Source organism: Canis lupus, chromosome 27 (assembly GCF_011100685.1).
Source record: "Canis lupus familiaris isolate Mischka breed German Shepherd chromosome 27, alternate assembly UU_Cfam_GSD_1.0, whole genome shotgun sequence".
Taxonomy (NCBI): domain Eukaryota; kingdom Metazoa; phylum Chordata; class Mammalia; order Carnivora; family Canidae; genus Canis; species Canis lupus.
The window spans coordinates 37,636,930-37,662,478 of NC_049248.1; the positions used below are offsets into that span (position 1 = coordinate 37,636,930).

Genomic DNA, 25,549 nt, shown 5'->3' on the forward strand with positions numbered 1-25,549 from the left:
ACCCCCTTAATATTAGGATGAAAACTGAGCAAAAACTTTAATGCACACCCTAAAGAATGTCCTGATTGTAGAGGGATGTTTTCACTGGTTCCACGTTTTCCTCTTCTGAAGATTCGTTCTTTTTTTTTTTTTTTTAATAGACCTTTATTCAAGCAGTTTGGGGTTTGCAGACAAACTGCACAGTGAGTGAGTACAGGATTCCTGTGTACTCACGCCCTGTGCAGTTTCTCCTATTGTTAACATTTTTTTAAAGATTTTATTTATTCATGAGAGAGACAGAGGGAGAAAGAGGCAGAGACACAGGCAGAGGGAGAAGCAGGCTCCCTACAGGGACCCCGATGTGGGACTCGATCCCAGGACTCCAGGATCACGCCCTGGGCCGAAGGCAGACACTAAACCGCTGAGCCACCCACATTTTCCTTCAGTGGACACACTTTGTTTTGACTTCCATCATTCCTCTCCCTTTTTTTGAAATTTAACGTGCCCGATTTCCACCCGTCTTGTGGCAACTATATGAGAGTCACATCACTTTGCACGTGCACCTTGTCCATTTACACATGGAGTTGATTTTCAAGTGTAAAAATACTATTTGTGAATCTCATGTTGCTGTGTTTATTGTGCTTCCAGATCCTGTTGATCATTGCCTCAGTTATTGGGATCATAGTCTACAGGCTCTCAGTGTTGGTTGTATTTTCTACAAAATTATCTCAGACCTTCAACGGGACAGACCCAATCCAGAAGTACCTGACCCCACAGACAGCCACGTCTATCACAGCTTCCGTCATCAGCTTTATCATCATCATGATTCTGAACACCATATATGAAAAAGTAGCAATCATGATTACTAATTTTGGTAAGGTCATTCCGTAAGACACTTTTAAAACCTGGTGAGAAATAGAGACTGTCTCTTTCAGGCATTTCAATTTCAGTATGTTACGAATTTTAGAAAATTTCGAGTGTAAACATATTTTATCTAACCTGTGTGGGAAATGAATTATCTACAGCTTTGCATTAGCAAAAGGGACAAAGCAAAGACAATCATTATAATGCCCAAGCTCTGTGTAAACAGATCAGCGCTGAATAATATTTTCAATTACGTGAGATCACGTACCCTATTGTTGAAAGTAAATAGTCTTTTTATTGCAAATAAGTGGAATGGGGTCATGGTTCCAGTGGCAAATATGCTCCTCTTTTGCTGAGAGGACAAGTAATCACCCTGTTGCGTGGCTTTCCCCCATGCTGTTCATATTAATGTCCCTGTGTTCTTCTCAGCTCCAGCTTTTATAATAAATGTTTCTCTCTCTCTGGCTTGTATCCCAGGCAGCTGCTTAGTGGTCGGAGTTAAGCTCTCCCCACATGCTGCATATGCCTGGGCCATTCTCCGAATGGTCTGCTCAGCGGTCATCTTCTAAAAATGATCCGACTGCTTTAAATTCTCAACTAGAAGGATGACCTGTTCTATCTTCTCCAAATGCCTGTAACAGGTTCCCCATCATTTTGTTTGTTTCAACAGCCCTACCTTCCTTACCCACAATTCAGGAAGACGAGAGAAATATCATTTAGCAGGCTGTTCAGAAATAACCTGTTGTCTGCTTAGACCTGAGAGAGGACAAGCCTTGTCCATTTGATAACATTAAGCTTGTAAATTTTAAGGAATCCTTGAATATTTTGGCCCTGTGGGATGTTGTATTCTTGGCAGAAGGGGGAGGGGGGCCTGTTATACCAACGTGTAAGCTGGGAATTGGCACAGAAGCTATATTAAGGAATTCAAAAACAGCTTAAAGGGAAACTGTGTGAATTGTATTTTTTTTTTAAACATGTTAACTCATGTATCGGTGTCTTTGATTAGGGTCTCAAAGCTGTTCACAATTTTTAAGTCTTACCTTTATTTAACTGCAGAACTCCCAAGGACCCAGACTGATTATGAGAACAGCCTGACCATGAAGATGTTCTTATTCCAGTTTGTCAACTACTATTCTTCATGCTTCTACATCGCATTCTTTAAGGGCAAATTTGTAGGTTATCCCGGAGACCCAACCTATTGGCTGGGAAAATACAGAAATGAAGAGGTACGAACTTAGAATTGGATTCTCCTGCCAATTTAAGCTGCTTCATGTTTTTCGCCACCGGGCACCCAACAAAGAGTTTCTTCACTGTGAATTCTTTAGATTCTCTTTGCCTTAACAGAATAAATATCAGCGAAAAAGAAAATTAATGAACTCAGTCTCATGTTAGACCCCTGTAAAATTTAAGCGAGATTTTTCTTTTTAATATTCCAGTGTGAGCCCGGTGGCTGTCTCCTTGAACTGACGACACAGCTGACGATAATCATGGGAGGAAAAGCAATCTGGAATAACATACAAGAGGTGTTACTTCCGTGAGTATGAAGTTTTGTGATCTTGGGGATGTGATAGGGGATAGAACAACCCACCCATCCCACCCATTTGCCTCTATGGTCACACAGCTGCATGCCCACCTCTAAAATGCGGTAAACTCCATCAAAGGCCTCCAGACCGGATGGTCCAACCAATGGTGTATATGTATCCAGTGTTTAATAATTATGTTTAAAAGAAAAAAAAAAAAAGCTTTCTATTTAACCTAAATCCCCATTTGCTACAGTTTATGCCTATTAGCCTATTGTTGGTAGCAGTCTGATTCTAGTCCTTGGAGATGGCGGTTGTTGGGGCTGTGAACTATTTCCTCAATTTCTTACAACCGTCTCCTCTCTTACACTATGGTTTTAAAAATCAACGGTAATAATTTGTTGAGTTGCTATTATGTACCAGTCACTGTATTAAGTGCTTTATAGATCTCTCAATCTGTCAGACAATCCTGATTTTTATCTCCCTTATGCAAATGAAGATTCTGTGACTTAAAGTGGTTAAGTGATTTACCCACATTCACATTATCCGTAAGAGGCTACTCTGGGATTCATGTCCAAGATCATGGGACTCCAAATCCACATGCTTTCAACCAGAGAAGTTCTCTTCAAACATGTAATCCTGTGCCTTAGGATCACAAGAGATAATGATCTAAAATAATAAACACAAATGTCTTGACTTTACTGTTCTTTCCCTAAGAAATGAGAACAACAGATGTTAGTTAGCCAAGGTCACACTGTCCTTTTAAATCTGCACTTAAGCTCGCTCTATCCTATCTCAAAGTGAATAGTCCAGTGCTGTTTCAATTTCTGCACATTTTCAGGGGCTTATTATATTCATTTTCTGTGATTGCTGCTGAACAGATTCCTACCAACTTAATGATAAGGGGAGGACAATGAGAAAAACACAAAACAACACAGATTTAATATCTTACGGTTCTAGAAGGCACAAGTCTGACGCAGCTTTCAGTGGGCTAAACTCAAAGTGTTGGCAGCCAACCTATTCCTTTCAGGAGCCCATAGGATGAATTCATTTATTTCTCTTTTCTAGCTTCTAGGAATTGTCTACATTCCTTGGCTTGTGGCTGCTTTTGTCATCTTAAAACCAGCAGTGTTGCTATGTGTCTGACTCTTCTATAGTCACATCCCCCTAGCTCGCCTCCTCCCTTCTTCTCTCCCTCCCTTCTTCTCTCCCTCCCTTCTTCTCTCCCTCCCTTCTTCTCTCCCTCCCTCCCTCTCTCCTCCACTTTGATTGCCCTGATAATTACATTGGGCCCACCTGGATGATCCAGGAAACTATCTTAAGGTCAGCTGATTTGCAACCTTATTCCCCTTTGCCATGTCACTTAACATATTCATATGTTCTGGGGGGTGGGACATGGCCATCTTTTGGTGGACCATTTTTCTGACTATGACACATACCTTTTCAAGGTAATTTCTGGCTCTGAGTTTCTGTCCTCACAGAACTTTTGATCTCTCTTCTGTCTTGCCTCCTATGTCTATACTTTCTGCTTATGGCAACCCGAAAGCCAACTGTGGCCCCTCTCAGTGTCCTCCAAAACTATGCACACAAGCAGCCTTTACTGATGTTTGGGACATGGAGCCAGCAACCCAGAATAATTCTGAAATTAAAAACCACCATCTTGGGCAGCCCTGGTGGCGCAGCGGTGTGGCACCGCCTGCAGCCCGGGGTGTGATCCTGGAGACCCGGGATCAAGTCCCATGTCAGGCTTCCTGCATGGAGCCTGCTTCTCCCTCTGCCTGTGTCTCTGCCTCTCTCTCTGAGAAAATAAATCTTAAAAAAAAAAAACAAAAAAAAAAAAAAAACACTGTCTTTTAAAAGTCTTTTCTCCCACTGCATAGCTGGATTTTTTTTTATGACCCTTCTTTGTAGGCTCCAGACTCTTCAACCTATCTTCCCCCCACCCCACAGAACTTCCCTCCATTTCTTTCTCCTCCCTCCCCTAACTTCTCCTCTCTCTTCCCCATTACCAAGTTCCTGTTTATTCTCTTTGCAGAGCAGTTCACCATTTTTTTTTCCCTGTTTTCATAGAGCAGAAACGTTTGGGTCCTTTTACATTTCTTCATTAGGCTTCATCCTCCACCTTCAAGGTGAACTATCAGGGTCTATCTCAAAACAAACATTACTCCTCCACCTTGTCCCCCCACCCCCGCAATGTTCTCCTCTCCTCCCTCCTCCCTTATACAAAAAGGATCTGGTCTTAACTGTAAAATTAATATGTGGGGTCCTTACTAGGGAGTAAATAACCCTTAACTTCACTGAGTTCATATTCAGATTTTTCCATATGAGTAAAAGTAGGTCATGCACAAATAGTGGGTTTCTATATGAAAACAAATATATCAAATAGAGGAAGGGCTTAACTCAGATTAGTAAACAGCATTTTTCTGAAGGAAGTAGGCTAGTTATTTAAACTAAATTTTGATGACTGGTTGATTGTCAGTGAGCCATTTTCTGAACCAAAAAAATAGCGACTGTTGGCAGGGCAGGGGATGGGGGTGGGGACATATATTTCCTAAACTGGTACTAAGAAATTCATATGAAATGAAACTTGTTCACATGAAATATTTAAAAATAAAGGATGTACATAGTATCCATGGTATATTTATACCTGTACTTCAAGATAGGCCATTGATGCACATTATAGTGAGCTCAACTTTTTGTTAGACATTTCTTTTTTTTTTTTTTTTTTTAATTGTATTCATTTATTCCTGAGAGACACAGAGAGAGAAGCAGAGGGAGAAGCAGGCTCCAGGCGGGGAGCCTGATGCGAAACTCGATCCCAGGACCCCAGGATCACGCCCTGGGCCAAAGGCAGGCACTAAACCACTGAGGCGCCCCTGTTAGACATTTCTATTCCTGGCCTAAAACACCTCAGGGCGGTATGTTTTGAATTATCTCTCCCTTGTCTGAAAACTGGGAATGCTACATTCTAGCCACTTTAGAGAGTGACTTGGGCTCTTCCCATCAGTCTTTGTGTGTAGGTACCACTTTCCTGCATACGTTTTCCACACAAAGTGAAAGATCAGTTACTCTTCCTACCCAAACCGATCCCCAACCCCAAAATACATAAGATAGGCAAGAAAAGCCTGGTCAGTCAGTAGCTATTTTCCCACCATTTAAATATGTCCAAAGGAACATAATGAAATGAATATCACCGTAAACTGGTCTTCTTCCACCCTGACACCACTGGAGGTCCTCAGTGAGGATTCCAGGAACAAAGCACTTCTGGCACTGTGACCCAGGTTCCCTTTGGGGTCCCGCTGGCACCTAAATCAGTACCTGGAATTTAGTAGGCACACCCCAGCACCAGTCTAGTGAATGAGTGACCCATGTGCTTCGAATACGTAACATCAGCAAAATAACAGAATTGTTTGTTGGACCCAGGGAACAAGCCCAAAGTCCTTTGCCCTTTCCAGTCTCACTTTGTATTTTGATATTTGAGGCATTCCTGGGAATTTTATTCTGTGTTTGACAAAGGGTTCATACAATCCCTGCATTAAGCCACTCTGGAGAAAATTTTATGATTAAACATTAAGGAAAATAATTACAGCTAAAAATCCAAAATACCAATAGCATTGTTCTTTGGTATTTAGATAACAGATGGCTGTAATTTTCATCCATTGTTGGTTTTCTGTGTTTTTCACAACGGGAATGCACTACTTAAATGAGGAAAGTGAACTATTATAAGAGAACAGATCTGATTTGGCTGGAAGATGAACCAGACATACAATAAAGAGAACCCGAAATACAGCTATCCCTCACTATCTATACTGACCCTTTATTTTCAGGAACAGTAAAATAGATTCAGATAGTGAAGGATGCTTGTATTCAAAATTAGCAAGTGGGAATACTGTGGAATATCCTTAATAGAAATGATGATTATCTATAGCATCTGGATTAAATATGATAATGAAGCTACAAAGAGAAAATGAGGTGTAAAGTGCTTTACACGTAATAAGGACTTAGGGAAGGGTGCTTTTCCAATGCTGTTATTGCTAGTATGCATGATAAATCCCTAAGAAAATTATTTTATAACCCCTGCTAGAGAGAGGAAGCTTCCACTCATGGCCGGGGGAAGAAGTATCTGGAATCTGTATTTTTAAAAAGTTCCCTAGATGATTCTCATGTTCAGTCAAGATTGATATCTCTGCACTAGATTCGTAACTCACTAGAAAACCCTAAAGACCAAGGACAGTGATGGATGGATGACAGCCCAAGATTCCCTACTACAGATAAGTAGTTCAATTCAGGAAGAGTGAACAAGAGTCTGTAGTTCAGAAAAGAAAGCTACTCAGAAAGACGTCTAATATGATGTATTACGGGTGATGAAAGGCAGTACAGTATGAGAGGGAAGTACTAGATGAGCTGATCATACAAGTGGTTGCCAAGACAGAAGTTTCACCCTCAGTCCAAATTGTAATGGATTTGGACCCCCGATAGTAAAAGAACTGCTTCTCTGGAGCATTGAGAGGATTCAATCAAGAGGCTAGGACTGGAAGTGTGAGGCAGAGCAAAAAACCAAAACAACAGAAATCAGGAATCTCGAGTTTGGGTGGCATGAAGGGTGATGAGTGACACCACCTGTGTCACAAGGCCCCTGTCATGTGTGAAACTGTGGGTTCCCAGCCTTGCCTTAGACTTGACTGATTACAGAGCTTTGGGTTGGGTTACAGGATGTAGCACTAGCATCAAGCATTCTAGGTCATTCTAAGTGCTGAAGTGAGATCCGCCAATCCAGACAACATTGTGTCCCCAAGCCAAGATTCTAAGTAACATAGGCTGTGTTACCTGTCAGCCTCAGCAGTTAGCCTGTATTGGTCCAAAGAAAATCTTGTTTGTGAAGGTGGTCTTGATATATTAGGAAATGTGCTAAATACTTTACCTGTTCTGAATTATTTAATCCTGACAGAAATCCTGGGCAGTGTAAGTTTTGTTACCTCATTTAATTTGAATTTGACCAAAGTCAAAGAGTAAGCAATGAAGAGTAGATTCAGATTCAGGGGTGTCTGAGACCATATCCCCTCCACTTTCTACAGCCTCCTACTGTGCCCCTAATGTCACAGAAGAGAAAGAAGTGGGGAAAGATTGGGAAGCCAGGGGCATGTTCTGTGGTAGAGCACTTCCCCTTCATGAACCTTGAGGAGTGGCCAGTAAAGTTTACACAGAGACCAGGAGCAGTGGGTCACCTAGCATGACAAGCTATTTGTAACTCATCCCTCCATGCAGAGGCCGGAGGGGGGTGGGGGGCAGTGGTGCAGGGAAGTACACCTGCACACGTGCATGTGCAGCATCCTCCATTGTCTTTATAGTGCGAAGCCTTTTCATTTTCTGAATTTGAAATTTGTACAAGCATGTTGTTTAATGATCCAAAGCTTAGCCCACATGTTTGTATTTGAAGTTGTTTGCTGCTGTCTTGCATCTTCTGGTGAACTCCACAAGGAAACCACAAGTCACCTGTTGCTTGAGGGAACAACAGTTGCTTAGACTGCAGGTGCACACCTCATCTCACTGCAAACTTCAGTTTTTCTTCAGGAAAAATTGCCATAAAAAGTAGGGGGGGGGGGGGACACATTTATCTGGAGGCATTGATAAAGAAAATAACATGAAACAATAGACACCCCTGAGGGGCCAGTGTCCAATAGAGCAGAGCACTGCGCTGTTTCCAACCAGCTCTGCACTATAACGTTGAGGAAGCATTTTCACTTCTCAGGCCCTTGATTTATTCAGCTTAAAACAAGAGTCCGTCCCATTTACAACTACACCCAAAGCCAGAAGAGACATAGGAATAAACCTAACCAAAGAGGCAGAGGATCTGCACTCAGAAAACTATAGAACGCTCATGAAAGAAATCGAGGTAGACACAAAGAAATGGAAAAACGTTGCATGCTCATGGATCAGAAGAACAAATATTTTAACAAATTTTGTTAAAATGTCTATGCTACCTAGAGTAATCTATACATTCAGTGCAATCCCTATCAAAATAACATCAACTTACTTCACAGAGCTGGAACAAATAATCCTAAAATTTGTATGGAGCCAGAAAAGGCCCCAAATAGCCAAAGGATTGTTGAAAAAAAAAAACAAAAAAACAAAAAAACAAAAAAAACAAAGCTGGTGACATCACAATCCCAGACTTCCAGCTCTACTACAAAGCTGTAGTCATCAAGACAGTATGGTACCGGCACGAAAACAGACCAATGGGAACAGAATAGGAAACCCAGAAATGGACCCTCAACTCTATGGGCAACTAATCTTTGACAAAGCAGGAAAGACTATCCAATGAAAAAAAAAGAGTCTCCAACAAATGGTGTTGGGAAAATTGTACAGCCACGCGCAAAAGAATGAAACTGGACCATTTCCTTATGCCATACACAAAAATAGACTCAAATATGAGACGGGAATCCATCAAAATCCTAAAGGAGAACACAGGCAGCAACCTCTTTGACCTCAGCTGCAGCAGTTTCTTGCTGGCATGTCTCCAAAGGCAAGGGAAACAAAGGCAAAAATGAACTATTGGGACTTCATCCAGATAAAAAAGCTTTTGCACAGCAGTTGACAAAACCAAAAGACAACTGACGGAATTGGAGAAGATATTTGCAAATGATAGATCAGATAAAGGGCTAGTCTCCAAGATCTATAAAAAACTTACCTAACTCAACACCTAAAGAACAAATAATCCAGTCAAGAAATGGACAGAAGACATGAACTTCTCCAAAGAAGACATACAAATGGCCAACAGAAAATGCTCCACGTCACTCAGCATCAAGGAATTACAAATCAAAACCACAAAGGGATACTACCTCACACCAGTCAGACTGAGTAAAATTAACAAGTCAGGAAACAACAGATGTTGGCAAGCATGCAGAGAAAGGGGAACCCTCGTACACTGTTGGTGGGAATGCAAGCTGGTGCAGCCACTCTGGAAAATAGTATGGAGGTTCCACAAGAAGTTGAACATAGGGGGAATCCCTGGGTGGCTCAGCAGTTTGGCGCCTGCCTTCAGCCCAGGGTGTGATCCTGGAGTCCTGGGGTCGAGTCCCACATCGGGCTCCTGCATGGAACCTGCTTCTCCCTCTGCCTGAGTCTCTGCCTCTCTCTCTCTCTCTCTCTCTCTCTCTCAAGAATAAATAAATAAAATCTTTAAAAAAAAAAAAAGTTGAACATATAGCTTCCTTATGACCCAGCAATTGAACTACTGGGTATTTAGCACAAAGATATAAATGTAGTGATCCAAAGGGGCCCCTGCACCCCAATGTTTATAGCAGCAATGTCCACAATAGCCAAACTTTGGGAAAAGCCCAGATATCAATCAACAGATAAATGGATAATGATGTGGTATATATGTATGTATGTATATATACATATATATGTGTGTGTGTGTGTGTGTGTATTTGTACACAATGGAATACTAAGCCATCAAAAAAAATGAAATCTTGCCATTTGCAATGACACGGATGAAACTACAGGATTTTTTGCCAAGTTAATTAAGTGATTCAGAGAAAGATAATTATAATATAATCTCCCTTATATGTGGAATTTAAGAAACAAGACAGAGGATCATAGAGGAAAAAATAAAGCAAGACAAAATCAGAGAGGAGACATACCGTAAGAGATTCTTAATCATAGGAAACTGAGGGTCACTGGAGGGGAGAGGGTTGGGGGTTGGGGTAACTGTGTGATGAACATGAAGAAGGGCACGTGACATAATGAGGACTGGGTATTATGTAAGACTGGTGATTCTCTTATCTCTACCTCTGAAATCAATAATACATGTTAATTGAATGTAAATCTAAATTAAAAAAATAGGGTCTTGGACCTGTTTCATCTAAAATGAAAATACATCACTTTTCTTTGAGAGCCCTTCAATGGCTCCTCACTTCACCCAAAAAATGCCCAAATCTTCACAATGGTCTCTTAGGCTCCCCACCCCTCAAAACTACCAAAGTAGTTTCCTACTAGTCCAGGATCACACCAGTCTCCATGCTGTCTGCCCAACATAAAAGGTCTGCTCCTGCTTCTGGGGCTCTGTAGTCACAGTTTCCTCTGCCTCCTTCATAATTTTATTCAAATGTCACTCCTGAGCCCTTCCCTGCCACTGCACCACCCCCCCACCACAAATACAAACAATCTCCATTCCTTGCCCTGCCTCATTCTTCTCCACAGCATGATCACCAGCTCACATACCATGTCTGGCTTTATTTTATCTTCTCTGGTGATTTCATACTGGAAAGACTATTTTGGATAATAGCAGAGAAATGGGGGGGGAAAAAATAAGAAATCTAAAGCTAATCAAATGAGAGAAAGTATTTTTAAAAACCTAACTGTCCATATGAAAAGGAGCTGAGCGAAAACAGTAGCAGTTACAATTTTAATAAAACCTGGTACATAGTACTGTTTTTCAAAATATTTGGGGTTAAGGAGGCAGAAGTAAAAAGAAATTGAGTATGAAAACAAAATTCATTTCTTGGGGAGAATGATGTGTTTAGCTCAAGATATCTGCAAAATAATTTGATAAGATTCTCATTCACAGTTTGATCTTTTTGGCAGCTGGATCAAGAACCTAATTGGACGATATCACACAGCTTCCAGAACAGAAAAGAAATCCCCACGATGGGAACAAGACTACCACCTGCAGCTCATGGGCAAACTGGGATTGTTTTATGAATATCTTGAAATGAGTAAGTCCTTACTGAAGTTTTAGGTGATATAAATTATATTGGAATATGTCTTGGATCCCAAATAATTCCCTGGCATACTGAAATGAAGAAAAACACATTTTTCTCCACTAGGGAAAATTACACAATCAGGCCTTCAAATAAGGTGACTGTGTGTATCTTTGTCAGTATTTGTCATACAGAGCTAGAGGTTTATTACTAAGCAGTGAAATGCAATATTCATTGAGGTGCAGCCTCACCATTCTCAGTATACTCTACCCATGCTGTCTGAGAGTGAACTCAGAACTATTATTAGAGGTGATTCAGCTTGGGCTGGAGTCCACACAGGCACAGCTGTTGGCCAGTACACTTCTGAATGAAGCATTTAATCAAGCCTGGACGGAAAGCCTGTATGTAGGAGCATGCTGTTACGAGGCAGGAAAGATCACAGGGTTCCCCTTTCATACCTCCCACCTGCTTTTGACTGCGTGTCTGTTTCTCCAGGCCCATCACTTCTGCATGGTTCCTTGAGTGACCTCATGGCTAATCCCTGGCTTGAATGTAGAACCATTTTGCTGGTTTGGAATTAAGATTTAGCACGGGTCCCTTCCTTCGTGACTGCCTTTGTCCATTTGCGCAGTATTAGCTTGGGCTCTATTTCTCTTCCGTTGGCCTTGATCCTGAGTTCTTGGGTGCCTTTAAATGAACACCTCTCCAAACAGATTTCCAGAGGAAACTCTATCTTTTCTACTATGCATGACACGCTTCTATCTAACAGAAGGCTTACAATTTACAGGTTTTGTATCTGCGCCCTATCAGCTAACCATTGCACCGAATTACAATTTTTCTAAGCTTTAGGAGGCACAACATTTTGGTTGACAGGCCTTGCTTTTATGCAGAGGGGTTTGTATGTTTGCGAAGGTACCCCTTTGTGGTTCCTGTTCACAAGTCTGCAGATAGACGATGGTTTTATTAAATCACATTCTATATGTGAAATAATTGCTTTTAAAAATATACATTATACATGGAGACACGTCTGCTTCCTTCAGTGAGTGAAAGGTTCGTCTTGTAGCTTCTTCAGTCAACAATACTTTGCAGTCTGGAGTTTGATTTGAATTTCATTCTTGCTTTTGTTCTGTTTCGTGACCAGCTTTGATTAAGGATATAGCTTCAGTACGTAATGTAGAAGCTAGATTTATTTATTTATTCTTTTTCTTTCCAAACGGACTGCAAGACAATTACCTCTGATTCCACAATGAGTCATAATTGTAAATATTTCTTATCGGAGCTATTATCAGCATCAACAACAACATTCTAGGGCAGGATATCATTTGTTATTTTAGCACCAAATACATACCTTGGGAGGAAAAAAGTTATTTTTCTGTAGTTGACTACAGACACTCAAATAAATAGTGTTGTGAGAAGTTATAGGAAAAAGTTGTGCTTTGGGGGGAAGTTGCCATGACTTTTAGAGCTTCATAGTCTCCTTAAAATAATTGCCAACAAAATAATTCGGCCTCACCCTACCCTACGAGAAAGGCTGGAATAACAACTGTTCAAGATAGACATTTATTAAATTGTTTTCCTATTATCAAACTAATACCTAATGAATTAGAAAAATTAATCCGTTTTTGAGAATAGGCAGTCTAATCTGTATTCAACACCACTACTTTTTTGTTATTTGACCTTGTAAGAGACAGAATGGCCAAGTGCTTTTTGAATTATTTTTGTTCCTCTAAAATAAATACAGAGCACCTTTGGTGATGGTCTCATCACCACAGTTCCTTTCCTCTGGTTTTCCCCTTCTTCATCTGCCTTTCTAATTTTGCCTCCTAGCTGCTGAAGGGAACCATCTTCTAGCGGACGACCCTTAAACCCAACCACCAGCTCTGTTCCCCTCTGCCTAATTCAGGAGACTAGAATTCCCCTCTGTCTGAAACACCCTTCTCTTCTCTATGTGAGGAACTGCTGCCAAACCTCAGCAGTAACCCTTAACTTTTCACACAGATTTGCTGCTCTTGTCTGTAGGAATTAACAGCACTTGATTCCTGTCTTGATGGCATCTGATTATGTGCACACCTCCCCCCAGACTGGACTGATCCTGCTCAAGGTGGCTACACAGACCTTTGCCTCTTTCAGCCTCAGCTGGAGCACACCACCGTCTGGACCCCAGGACTCATAAATATTTAATTAAGGGACCTGAGCTTAGAGTTTCAACACACACTTACAACTGTTAATTGAGTTTACGTTAACATTGCCCCCACCATCCCACTGAAGTTCTTTATAGCTTGTTTTTGGGGTTTTATTTTTGAGTGAAATTTCTACGTTATTTATCTCCACAATCCTTGGAGATTATTAAAGTAATCCTATTATGTTAACCAAAATTGCCTCCCCAGGTGTATATGCCTGACTTCTGAGAATTCAGACACAGGATATAGAGAAATTGTCAGTCTAAAATCTGGAAGCCATAAAATACCATTTTGTACTTAGAGCACTACACAGCATAGACACCAGACTCTTGAGAACTTAGTGATGGCTTCTCAGGGGGCAGGTGCCATAAATTAAATGCACTAAAGTGATGGAGGGGGCCGTTTGTCTCTGGCCCTGCCTCTTCTACCCTTGTTAACTTGACTTCAGCATCCTCCATCTCTAAGTTAATTTTTAAAGATTAAAACAATGACCTTCATATATTATTTTCTCCATTTAATTTACTATAATTAATATCAATACTTCTTCAGCATTATCTTGTGCCCACCCCTTTTCTCTCTCCAATGCTAACCCCACCTAAGTGCTCCTTACACTCTCCAGGACTCAGGCCGGTCTTCTCCCCACTACCTGCATTAGTGTTTCCTCATCTTTGCATGCCTCCTAACTCTATACTCATTCATCCAATAAACATTTATGGAGAACCTGCTATGCCAAACACTGTATCAGTTGGTGGTGATACCAAGGTATGTAAGACTTGGTGCCCACCCTCACGGAGCCAAGTGAAGGATGGTCAACACCTAGTAGATTGTTAAGAAGGTAAATGAAGATCAGCCTTCCTAGAGCAGGTGATATTTGAACTGGATTTTGGGTTTGTTTGTTTTTTGTTTTATTTTTGAACTGGATTTTGAAGGATGGATGGAAGTTATCTGTCCAAAGTATGCTAAAGGGAATAGACATTTCATGCAGAGAGGGTGATACATTTAAAAGTACAAGGGCATGAAACAGCTTGGCCAGATTCAAAGAGGGGCAAGTAAACAAGGTATGGTGAAAACAAAGGATCCAGAGGTGGGAATATCAGGTAAGCAAAAGCTAGGTCATAATGGGTCTTGCATGCTTAGCCAGGAGACTTGAACTTAACCTTAATGAGCTTATCCTTACCCACTGGAATACTTGTAAGCAAGAGAATTATATAATGTTTATGTTGAAAAAGATGAGGTCATTCTGCTGCAGAATGGAAGCTCTTTGGAAGGAAAAGGATATTTTGGGAGGCTACACCAGGTAACCCACACAATTGGATATTCCCCACACCTAAATAGAGGCAGTGGGCATAGCCACAGGATCAAGGAGACAGATTCAATAAGTGTTAAAGAAATTACTAATATGACAGGTGAAGAATAGAATCAAGATAATTTCCAGGAGATTGAATATGCAGGTGGATTATGAGGAGAAGAACTAGTTTCAAGAAAATGGTTCACCACTGGGTATTTTGAGTGCAAGGTGCCCATGGGCCACATCCATAGCAGCGACCATTAGAAAGTTGGATTCCCTAGGAGCTCAAAGGAGCTGCAGATGAGGCCATAGGGGTGATTCAGGCACACCAGGCACAGAATTGAGGATGAGGTCCTGGGGAAAGGAGCCATTTAAAGGGTAAATGGGGGAAAAGATCCACAAAGAGGAGGAAGACTGGCAGAAGAGTTGGAAGAGAAGCTTAGAAGGTGGTAATGTTGCTTAAGAGAGATTTGAACACTGACTAAAAGCTTAATGCAAAATACGCAGACAGGGTTGGGAAGCAAGAGCCAAAGCCCACACTTAACTCCTGGACAGTGGGGAAAGGTGGAAGAAGCATTCTGTAGCATTTAAAAAAAAAAAAAAAGTGTGCATGTGCATGCACGCACACACACATACACAACCCTACCTTGGCTTTTAAAAATGATTTAAATAAAACAGAAATCAAGGGGGAAGAGCATTCCACCAAGAGGGAAATGTTTGGCCATATCAAAAGCAGCCTAGCGATCCAACAAATAAGTACTGAGATGTACACTGATTTAGGAATAGGCAGTCACCGAAAAGTGAGCCCTGCAAGGGCAGTGGCATTACAGTGGTGAGGGCTGTGACAGGATGAGGAAGGAGTGAGTGATGGAGAAATAGTCAAGTTAGGTACTTCAAGAAACCTGACCATAAAGTGAAGAAGAAAGCATAGAAAGTGCTAGAGAGCAATCTTGGGTCATGGAAAAATTTTAGGCAAGGATTATTTTTGTTTTTAGTGTGTGGCTTTTGCCTTGCAGCATCCATAGGTCTTTTTTGTTGTTGCTCTTCATTTCGAAAGTTTAGAAAGTTCTCACTTAAACATCAAAACAGATTATGCCATGTTGGTTTTTCATTATTTTTTAATTAATCTATCTGTAATTTATTTTGGCATCAGAAATGAGGACTCTGGACCAGTTTTTCCAGTGATGTAGCTAATTGCCCCAGTACTTGAATCCACCGAATTGAATTATCACTCTTTCTGCATCTATTCTGATTAATTCAGAATTAGTTCTAAACTGTTTCAGTTGCCATAGGGTAATAATACCTTTTATTAATAGGTAATAATACCTATAATACATTCACATCCCTTAGAGCTGGTTCCATCTTATCCTTTTTCAGAAAGTCTCTCCTGTCAGTTCAAGCTTCGCTCTTCATTATCTTACTCATGTAGATTTCTTAACGTTAGCATCACCTTTCATCTTTAAAAAAAAAAAATCTATTTAGGATTATTAGCTACATTTGCATTAGAATTCTAAATTATGTTTTGGAGAAAAAAATTAAGTCCCCCAATTTGAATCTGCCCAGTTAAGAGTATGGTACATCCTACCATCCATATCATTTATCATTATTTGTTTTTATTTTTTACGTCCATTATCATATCACTGTTAACATTTCTCACCAATTTATTCCTAAATAATCTGGACTTTTGCTGTTATTATAAATGGCATCTTTTCTATTTGGGATTTTTTAACTGGGTTAATTGCTAGTATAGTCCTAATTTCTGGCTTCTCTTGAATCATGGGGAGATCTGGCAACATTGGATCCTCATTCCAACATGGCGACTGTGAGTAGTAGTCACTTTTATTAGGCTACGTACTTGCCAGTTTACCACAGTTGACTGCACCCACTCCACTCATTTCTATTACTTGCTTGGCCCCTGCAGGCCGATGAATTCACATAGAGGTAGGTGGTGCAAAGACACAGTCAGCAGCATAGCACCAAGGATTAGTGTCAACATCTATGACCTCACCAACTCTGGTCCTTGCCTATCTATCATCCCTGAAGCTGATGGCTCCTGCCTGGCCTGTGGACCTACCAAATCTTTCCATCCTTCTTTGTTCTTCTGCAACACACCCTGGCCTCTCAGAGCAGAAGCACATGCCCACTCCTACCTACATCCCCTCCACATCTTGCCCTTCCTGGCCAGATTGATCCCTGCCCCTTTTCGAGCAGTAGCTATAAAGGGGCTGTAATCTTTTATTAACAGCCTTAGTTCCATATCTGTACTAGTTTACTTGAAAATTTCTCTTAGATCTCCAGCCTTCTCATTTCTAACCTTTACCCCCCTGTGGTACAGCTTGCCCCAAATCTCTATTGCCCCATCTATAGCGAAGTCACATAAATTACAGATAAGGAAGAAAATAACATCTCAGCCATCACTTGAATTTTTACTTACTGTGACCACATAGACTGCAACAACTTCAAGATAAAAATTCCTGAAGAAATGTATTTTGCCTTATTAGGACACTTTCATCACTACATTTCCCTGATTTGTAATAATATTACAAATTCTCTGAATGCACCGCATTGCATCTACAGACTTGGGGGAGCTTGCTCATTTGCCTGTTTCCAGCATGTTTCTTCTAACATTCTCTAAACATAGCCTTCCCCAAAGTACATTTCTTTTTAACTTGTTAGATACTTCCACAATAGTCCTTTTCTTTTTTTTAACCCTAAAACACAAATCATCTTCCAACATCCAATTATTTCAACAGAGAATGAATATACTTAGAGTGTCCCAACTTTATTACCAGCAAATAACTTTAGTTGGTTAAAGATTTTCAGTATATTATTCCTATTATGCGTATACACGTGAATGAAACCGGCTATAACTACTCGTCTTTCCAGAGACTTCACATTTGTCTTTTGTTTGGGTTCTTTCAGTGTTGAACATTGTTATTACCATGGATGTCTTTTCTCTCGTATTTAGTTTATTGCTTGCCTTTCTCTTGCTTTATAAGAGTAAAGGAAAATATGTTGTCCTTCCATCCACCCACCACTCCATGATGCGTGTCCATTCCATTGACAGTTATTCAGTTTGGGTTCGTCACCTTATTTGTGGCCTCTTTTCCACTGGCCCCTCTGTTGGCTCTGGTGAACAATATATTGGAAATAAGAGTGGACGCGTGGAAAATGACTACCCAGTATAGACGCATGGTTCCAGAGAAAGCCCAAGACATCGGAGCATGGCAGCCCATCATGCAAGGAATAGCAATTCTGGCTGTGGTGACCAATGTGAGTAAACCTAGGCTTCACAGGATAAAGACCTTGAAAAGTCCAAAAATGTGTTAGTGTTGCTACCTAAAGAATTAAGTGTTCGCTGTTTTTTTTAAAACGGGAGGGAGATGCCAGTACCATCATCCATATAAAAACAGTTGTTATAACTGTGATTATTATTATTGTTTAATGATTTTAATTGTTTATAATTATTATTCATGACTTAAAAAGTCAAAACCTCTTACAGGGGCAGTTGCTAAGGGTGGCCATTATACTATTGTTCATTTGTTTAAGTCTTTATTCAATAGAAACACGGTAATAGTAATAACAGTAAGTACTAATTCTCTTAATCCTCACAAGACTGTAAAAGAAGTATCATTCTACCATATTTTATTATGTATTCCAAACTATCGACTTAAAATATTAACTCTGATGATAAAGTACTTTGTGAGTTCCATTCATGTGTCACCTTCTTTGATTCCTAGGCAGAGGTTCTTCAAGAAGGAGGGCTCTAGAGTGGGCCTCATTTCTCCTCTCTACCCCACCCTTGGCCTTTGCTAGCCACTCTCTGGTCATTAGCTAAGCAGCCTCATACCCTGCATGTGTCCCAGCTGTGAGGAACAGGTTGTCTTTTACAACATGTATAGATCTTGGACCAATCTGAACAGTCAGTGTCTGTCTGCCTGTCTGTGTCTCTCCCCCCCCCCCAACCCCCATTTTTTTTTTTTTTAAACACAAGCCAATAAGGAGCTCTCAGGGAGAACAATTTCCATCCCAGCCCAGCAAGGGAATGACTACCTTCCCTAGAAATAGCCTTACAATTAGGGCTATTACCTCCCTTTTTTCACTACCCACTTTATTTCTAGGTCACAGTTCTCAACAAGATGATATCCCAATTTTAATTTCTTAGTTAAGCCACACTTGCCCTGAGTCTGCAGCCTTTTTCCACAAGCACTTGTAGAAACAACAGAATTCAGCAGTGCCTGTGGGTCAGGCTTCGTGTCAGGCTCAGCACTGTAGACACAGGTCAGACCCAAGGTCCAGCTCCCTGCACTGCAGCTTCTCGGCCGCATGACATCTGGCCAGGATTTAACACATCAGAGCTTCATTTTACCATTTGTAAGTTGAATAATTCCCAGCTCCTATTTTAAGAATATTATATACCATAAAGGGTGACCAAGGACTTCAGTGAGCTAATGCATAGAATGCACAGAGCCTGGTCCTCCTGCAATCTTAGCTGCTGCTGTGTCATCTTCATCACCCATTGTAACAGTGACTCTGTGTAGACTTTGACAGATGTCTAAACTAAAGGCACAAGAATTTTACAATGTGTCACTGAGCCATGGTTACAGCTTTACACAATAAAGCATATTATCTGGAACCCAGCTGTCACCACCACCACCAACCCCAAGAACCATTAATTTATCTGACTCCTATGCTCTCCCTACTTTTTGGAGAAAGTTGCAAATGGCACACACACACACACACACACACACAAAAAAAAAAAACAAACAACTGCTAGGTGGTATCATTTTCCATTCACTCAGGTACCCCACACCTTCAACATCCACTGTGCTACGAAATGAAGACTGATATTCAGAAATAGGACAGTGAGGCCTTTCACAGTCTACGATCATAAAAGAATTAATCTGTCACATCCAATATGCTATACAACACTAAGCAAGGCAGGAACATAGGAATTGTGTGCTTTAGGAAAATTTGAGCAACATTTTTTGAAGCTAAAAGGGTTTTTGTTTGACCTTCAGCTAACCAGAAAATCCAAATGACTCATACTCTCCATTCATCCCTCAGCACTCTGGTTTGATTGTGTTAGGCACCTTTTCCTAGTATCCCCAGCATGGCTCCACTCCATTAGCACATTTGGGGTACTGGCTGTGTTACTAAGGCTACTCTGTGGGTGTGGGTGTGCATATATACACACACAGGCACATGCATGCCTGCTAATTGGTGCTACTCATTCTTATCCAAGTAGTTGTTTTTTCTTACAACTTAGGCATCATTTTATTACAGCCTAGGAAACCTGCCTTTTAGATCATTGATGGAACTATGGACGATCCTCTTTTCCATATTATTAGGATTCCATACTGCTTCCAAGATGCAGGTCCTGTGTATGTTTTATACGCATAAGAATTAAACATGTACATTATTCCCTCACAAACTTAATGCATACCTCTACAATCTACTGAGCCCAAAAAGGGCTAACTTTCCATCATAGGAGAACTTTTAACTATAGGAAAAAGAGAATAGCTAGCAGGCATGAAAATGGACATCAAGCAGGAGTTTGGTATAAAATCATTCATTTTAAAGCTGCTGGTCTAATAAATAAGCTGAATTGATATGGTTGTATCAGGCCACAGTATCTGCCATTGAAAAGCAATCAATTTATTTTGATATCAATGGAAAATCATGTTCAGAACAGCATGGGAAGTGAGGCACACTACATTTATTTGTCCTCTTGCAGTGTGTCTCAAAGCACCTCAATGCAGGAGGAAAAAGTGTCTTGTCAGAAGACAAGAGAATTATCTTCCTTGTTGGAATGTTTGTAGCTTTCTGGAGCACATCTGCAGGTGATTCCGTAAAGAGCTATAGTTACGTGATAACAGGAAATTTTAAACTACTGAAATCTGAAAAAAAAGTAAAATAGTCTTGCCTTATCCCCTTGCCCCCCAACCGACAGGCAAACACACACACACACACACACACACACACACACACACACACACACTTCACTTGAGAGGAAATGACAAAACTGGTTCTACTAGTGGGAGTAATTTTGCAATAGAAAAGCCCCTTGGTTGTTTTTCTTGCTCTGATATCTTGTTTGTTGGCTTGTGGTCTCACTGCATCTAAACCATATGTTCAGATGAATACTATTAAAAATCATGGTGTGCCAAAAACATGTCTTTCTGCTTCAATAAATGACTGAATCATTGAGCTTTGTTTATGCACATAGAATTTGGGTTAAATTATATTCCTGACTTTCTCCTTCTTTGAAACCAATTTAACACAGTAGAGAGTTTAAAGCCCAAATTAAAGCATTTTAGAGAAAATTCAGGTAATTTGTAATTGTTTTACAGCCTAATAAGGTCTGCCTGACATAGACCTAGGTTTAAAATTGATCTAAATTCATTCCTGTCATCTGGAAACACACTAAACTTTGTTATTTGATCATGTATAATGTTCACAACTGTGTTCAGTTAGTCTTTTTGAAGTTTAGAGGCTTAGACACTAGATCTAATAAAGTAGGCATATATTTGTATGAAGGGAACAACCCCAGTATAGTTTCTTGCTACCTACATTTTAAAATTAATAAATTCTTGTTATTTAATGAAGCAACACACATAAGCATATACTGAGAGTTTAAAATCAGACTATGGGTTGGCTTGTATAAATAAGTCAAGATACTGTATGGGGGAAAAAAAGAATGATTTTGAAGGCCATTATTAGAACAAGGAAAATCTATTTTCTGTAATATATTCTACTTTTAAGAGGCAAGTGATTTAAAAATCAATTTTATATCAATTGTAAAAACTCTACAAAGAAATTATATAAGGTCAAATTATTTTCATAATTTTGACACTAATATTACTTATACAAAAGGGCCTTCAAAATCATAAAAGAAAGATTAAAATTATATCAAGTGGAGTTCCAAGGTTGATTGAGTCGTATAATATTCTCATTCTTGACAATCTAACTTATATACAATATATGCAAGCAACCTGAGTTAATCCAGGATACTCTGGTCTACGATTGTTCTTACTGTACTTAAACATAATAGGCAGCTTGCAGGCCTTTAGTTTTCATCTGCAGATGGACTTCATGACAGCCCTTATGGGAACTGAAGTCCAAGAGGAAGCAACTGTTCTTTAAAGCAGCTGCTCAAAGACTTTAGGACATTCGCTATCCATATCCATTGGACGGGAAAAGATTAAAGTTTCTGAATCTTTCATTAAAAAAAAAAAAAAAACCTGATAAAAACATAATGTTGGAGTGTTTGTTAACCATCACTGTAAAGGCCCTAAATTAATGCCCCCTTGTTATTTCCCTCCCCACATAGGCCATGATCATTGCTTTCACGTCAGACATGATCCCCCGCCTGGTGTATTACTGGTCCTTCTCCGTCCCTCCCTATGGGAACCACACCCAGTACACCATGGAAGGATACATCAACAGTACTCTCTCCTACTTCAACGTCTCAGACTTCAAAAGCAGAAGCAGGGGAAGTTCAGCCTCTGATTTTGATATCCGTACATGCAGGCAAGTTTTGCTGATATGTTTAAAAATGTACTTCACCCTTTAAAGGACTTTTACTGCAATGTAATTCTAAATTACTGGAAATAGTTTATCCCCCTAGTTTTCTTTTCAGCCACACTTAGACTAGGGTCAGAATTTACAAATCAAACCATAAAACGCATGATTTAAAGGTGAGAGTTTCAAATGATTACAGGGAGACTGATCCCGTAGAACAAGTCTTGTTTGCATCTTAGAAGTGAAGAAACTCAAGGAACCCCAAAAAACAAAATAATTCAGTTGTTATGCCTAATCTGTTATTCAAGCACAACTTTATGTACTGAATGACAGCAAAGTAGCACTCTCCAAGAAATGCAAAGATGAGAAATGTAAAGACCTCATGCTCATTTGGCAGTATTCTTAGAGGCATTCCTTTCTCTCTGCATTGATTATAATGTCTGGTAAGGTCAACTATGGACAATGAACATCAAGTAAATCACTAATTGATAAAGTTTTTTGACTACAGATAATACAGTTGTTTTTTTTTTTCCCCCCAATCAGAGTCCTAACCTTACAGGAGGCTTTAAATCTCATTGAGTTCAGTTCCTCAAGCCTTTTCTGGTTCAGATTCTCAGCAACACAACCAAGAAACCAGAATTAAGCCCAAATAAATGTTTCTAGAGCCTCTTCAGAATCCCACATTGAATCTTATCTTACTTGACATAATTCTAAAGATTAATCAAACTCTTCCGGGTCTAATAGGGTACAGGCAAAAAATGTGAGATGTGCTTCCTGAGGGAGCCAGACTAACAGCAGTAGCACATGACATCTAATAAGGAAATTAGGTTGAAAATTATAACAAGCAGATGGGCAGCCCATAGCTGAGTGAAGCCTGAGGATACCATTCTAAAAATAAGTTTATAAACCTGTTTCTGAAAATATGCTACATTGTTTTGGTTATGCTCTTTTGAGAAAGCAGGAATAAAACTCTGACAAAAAAAGGTTTTTAATACTTTTGTTTTTACACATATGGAATATGTCATTACCATCATCTTCCAATTTTATGTTAAGTATTACTGGAGTCATTATTTCAGGATTTTGTAGCCAAATTAAACTCTTGGAGAAAATTTATATGATGTCCGATTTTAAAAAGCTTTGCATTAAATATGACCTCTTTTGAAAGGGGCCCCTGCTTCCAGTACTTAGTCCAAAAGAATCTCCTGATATCCCAACGTTTTGTTTCCAGGTATCGTGATTTCCGGAACCCACCTGGACACCCACAAGAGTATAAACACAACATCTACTACTGGCACGTGATCACAGCCAAGCTGGCTTTTATCATTGTCATGGAGGTAGGAGAAGTGTACTTTGAAATAGCTTATAAGGCAGTATATTTGCAGACCTCTTCTTAGCCTTAAGACTCGCCAATTCTGACTTAAAAATACGTTCTTTCCTCTTGCTAGTAATTATTTTAGGACATCTGTTAATCAGATTTAACAGGAGCATACCCATAATGCTCTCATTAATGAAATGAAAGTGATTATCTGCCTGGAAAGGTAAAAACATGTTATGTGCTAGGGGGATTGAGTGCCTCTCAATTCAGTATTGAGTGCCTTGTTTAAAAATCTGGGGCACTGGGCTGCATGAAGGCCTATGGAGGGGCTTATTCAAGACAACCAAGAGGTGATCTCTGCCCCTGAGAAACTTTTATTGCTGTAATAGTTTTATTTGTATTATCATTAAGTATTTTATTACATTTTCATAATATACCTCATATCACAGTTTCTTATAGTCCTAAAATTAACTAGCTCTTAAAAATGGCTAAGGCAGCTATAAATTTGAAATTGGTCTAACCAATTCTACTTTCACTGAGGGAATAACTACTACCAAACTGTGAAGCCCCAGAAGGGTGTGGTCAGTTAGGATTACATTTAACTGCAGAAAACCCAAAACCCATCTACAGTGGCTTAAACAAAGGTTGATTTTTTCTCACATGACACAGTTCACTAGAAGTAGGTGGTTGCTCCCGAATCAATACCAGTGTGCTGATATGAGGACTGCATCTCTGATTCCCTAGGCTCGCTCTCTCAGCATGTCATGTATGGCTGTAGTGTGAGCACTACAACTCCAAATGCAACACATTCTAGACAATGGAGAAAGAAAGATGATGCTAGCCATATATGTTCCTTTTTGTCAGGAAAGAAAATGCTTTGCCAGAAGCCTCCAGGGCAGACTTCCACCTGTATCACATTGGCTAGAACCAGAGCACATGATTCCTCCTCACAGCAAAGTGGGCTGAGACCGGAGGCATTTGGTTTGCTCTAAACATAGTGAGGATCTGTTAGCAAGAAAAAAGTGAGATAGGCTGCCTGGCTTTGATCATTTTTCTACCATTGTAATAGCTACTAAAACAGTAACAGAAGAAGAAACAATTCATCATTAGCTCACCATCCTAAGTGGACTCCTGGAGTATCTGATATGTCAGCAAGAAATCACTAGTTTATATTCAAATATGTAGTTGCCAAAGTATTTAGACTTCTGATATCGTGGTTGACTAGATACTGTGAGGGGCCATTTCGTACAAAACATTCACCATCAGGGACATCTGAGTGGCTCAGTGGTTGAGCATCTGCCTTTGGCTCAAGTCATGATCCTGGGGTCCTGGGATCAAGTGCCGCATTGGGCTCCCCACAGGAAGCCTGCTTCTTTCTCTGCTTATGTCTCTACCTCTCTCTGTGTGTCTCTCATGAATAAATAAAATCTTAAAAAAAAAAAATTCACAATCAGCTTAAAGTATAATTTCCTTTGTATCTTTGAGCTCACTGGAAGGGAGAAGAATCTGCAAAGGGGAACAAAGATGATGGCTAAAATAGAGCAGTGAGCACCCCTGAAGCACTGGAGTGCTCTAAGAATGAGCACTGTCATTAGTGCCTCCCTCTAAAGGCTCAAGGATACTAGCAGTGGGTCAGAAGTGAGATGGACAAGCTGAGCTTGAGACTCTTGGATTCAGCCAGGGGCCCCCAAAAGGGCTAAATTTGTCTCAGAGCAGAAGGAAATTTGTATATTCTCTGGAGAAAAGATGTCCTCAATTTAGACCATAGTTTTTTCTCAGATTGAAATAATCAAATACAAGCTTCCGGAGATCAACGATTAAAAAAAACAAAACAAAAACAAAAACAAAAAAACAAAAAAACCACAAGTAGATTCAGGAAAAAAAAAAAAAAAAACAAACTAATTTGGACCCTCAATAACTTTAAGAGTATGTATCATCAGATTAGGAATATAAATCAAAGGTGTTTGAACAAATAAGAGATCCACAAATGAGCAAACAATAAGAAACTAAAAATTACAAGATAATTTTGAAAAATATATAGTTGTTGAAATGAAAACACCATATGGATTAAACAGAAGTTTGAAGAGAGAGTAAGTTGGGAGATAGGTCTGAAAAATATTACTCCCAGCCCATTACACAGGAAGAGAAGAAAATGGAAAATACAGAAAAGAGATTAA

General features: G+C 39.9%; 1 protein-coding gene and 1 long non-coding RNA gene across 6 annotated transcripts in view; one reads left to right on the forward strand and one right to left on the reverse strand.

Annotated features, from left to right (window-relative positions):
- ANO6 (anoctamin 6) overlaps positions 1-25,549 on the forward strand; it is a 184,709-nt gene that overhangs the window by 152,823 nt on the left and 6,337 nt on the right. For all 3 annotated transcript variants that reach the window (XM_038577414.1, XM_038577415.1, XM_038577416.1), the window contains 7 exons: positions 628-853; positions 1,900-2,069; positions 2,280-2,377; positions 10,950-11,080; positions 17,601-17,806; positions 21,867-22,066; positions 23,286-23,391. In XM_038577414.1, coding sequence (XP_038433342.1) covers positions 628-853; positions 1,900-2,069; positions 2,280-2,377; positions 10,950-11,080; positions 17,601-17,806; positions 21,867-22,066; positions 23,286-23,391 — 1,137 coding nt within the window. The remainder of the gene's footprint in view (positions 1-627; positions 854-1,899; positions 2,070-2,279; positions 2,378-10,949; positions 11,081-17,600; positions 17,807-21,866; positions 22,067-23,285; positions 23,392-25,549) is intronic.
- LOC111092890 overlaps positions 1-25,549 on the reverse strand; it is a 159,599-nt gene that overhangs the window by 12,334 nt on the left and 121,716 nt on the right. For all 3 annotated transcript variants that reach the window (XR_005380068.1, XR_005380069.1, XR_005380067.1), the window contains one exon: positions 1,884-2,045. This is a non-coding gene — a long non-coding RNA (uncharacterized LOC111092890). The remainder of the gene's footprint in view (positions 1-1,883; positions 2,046-25,549) is intronic.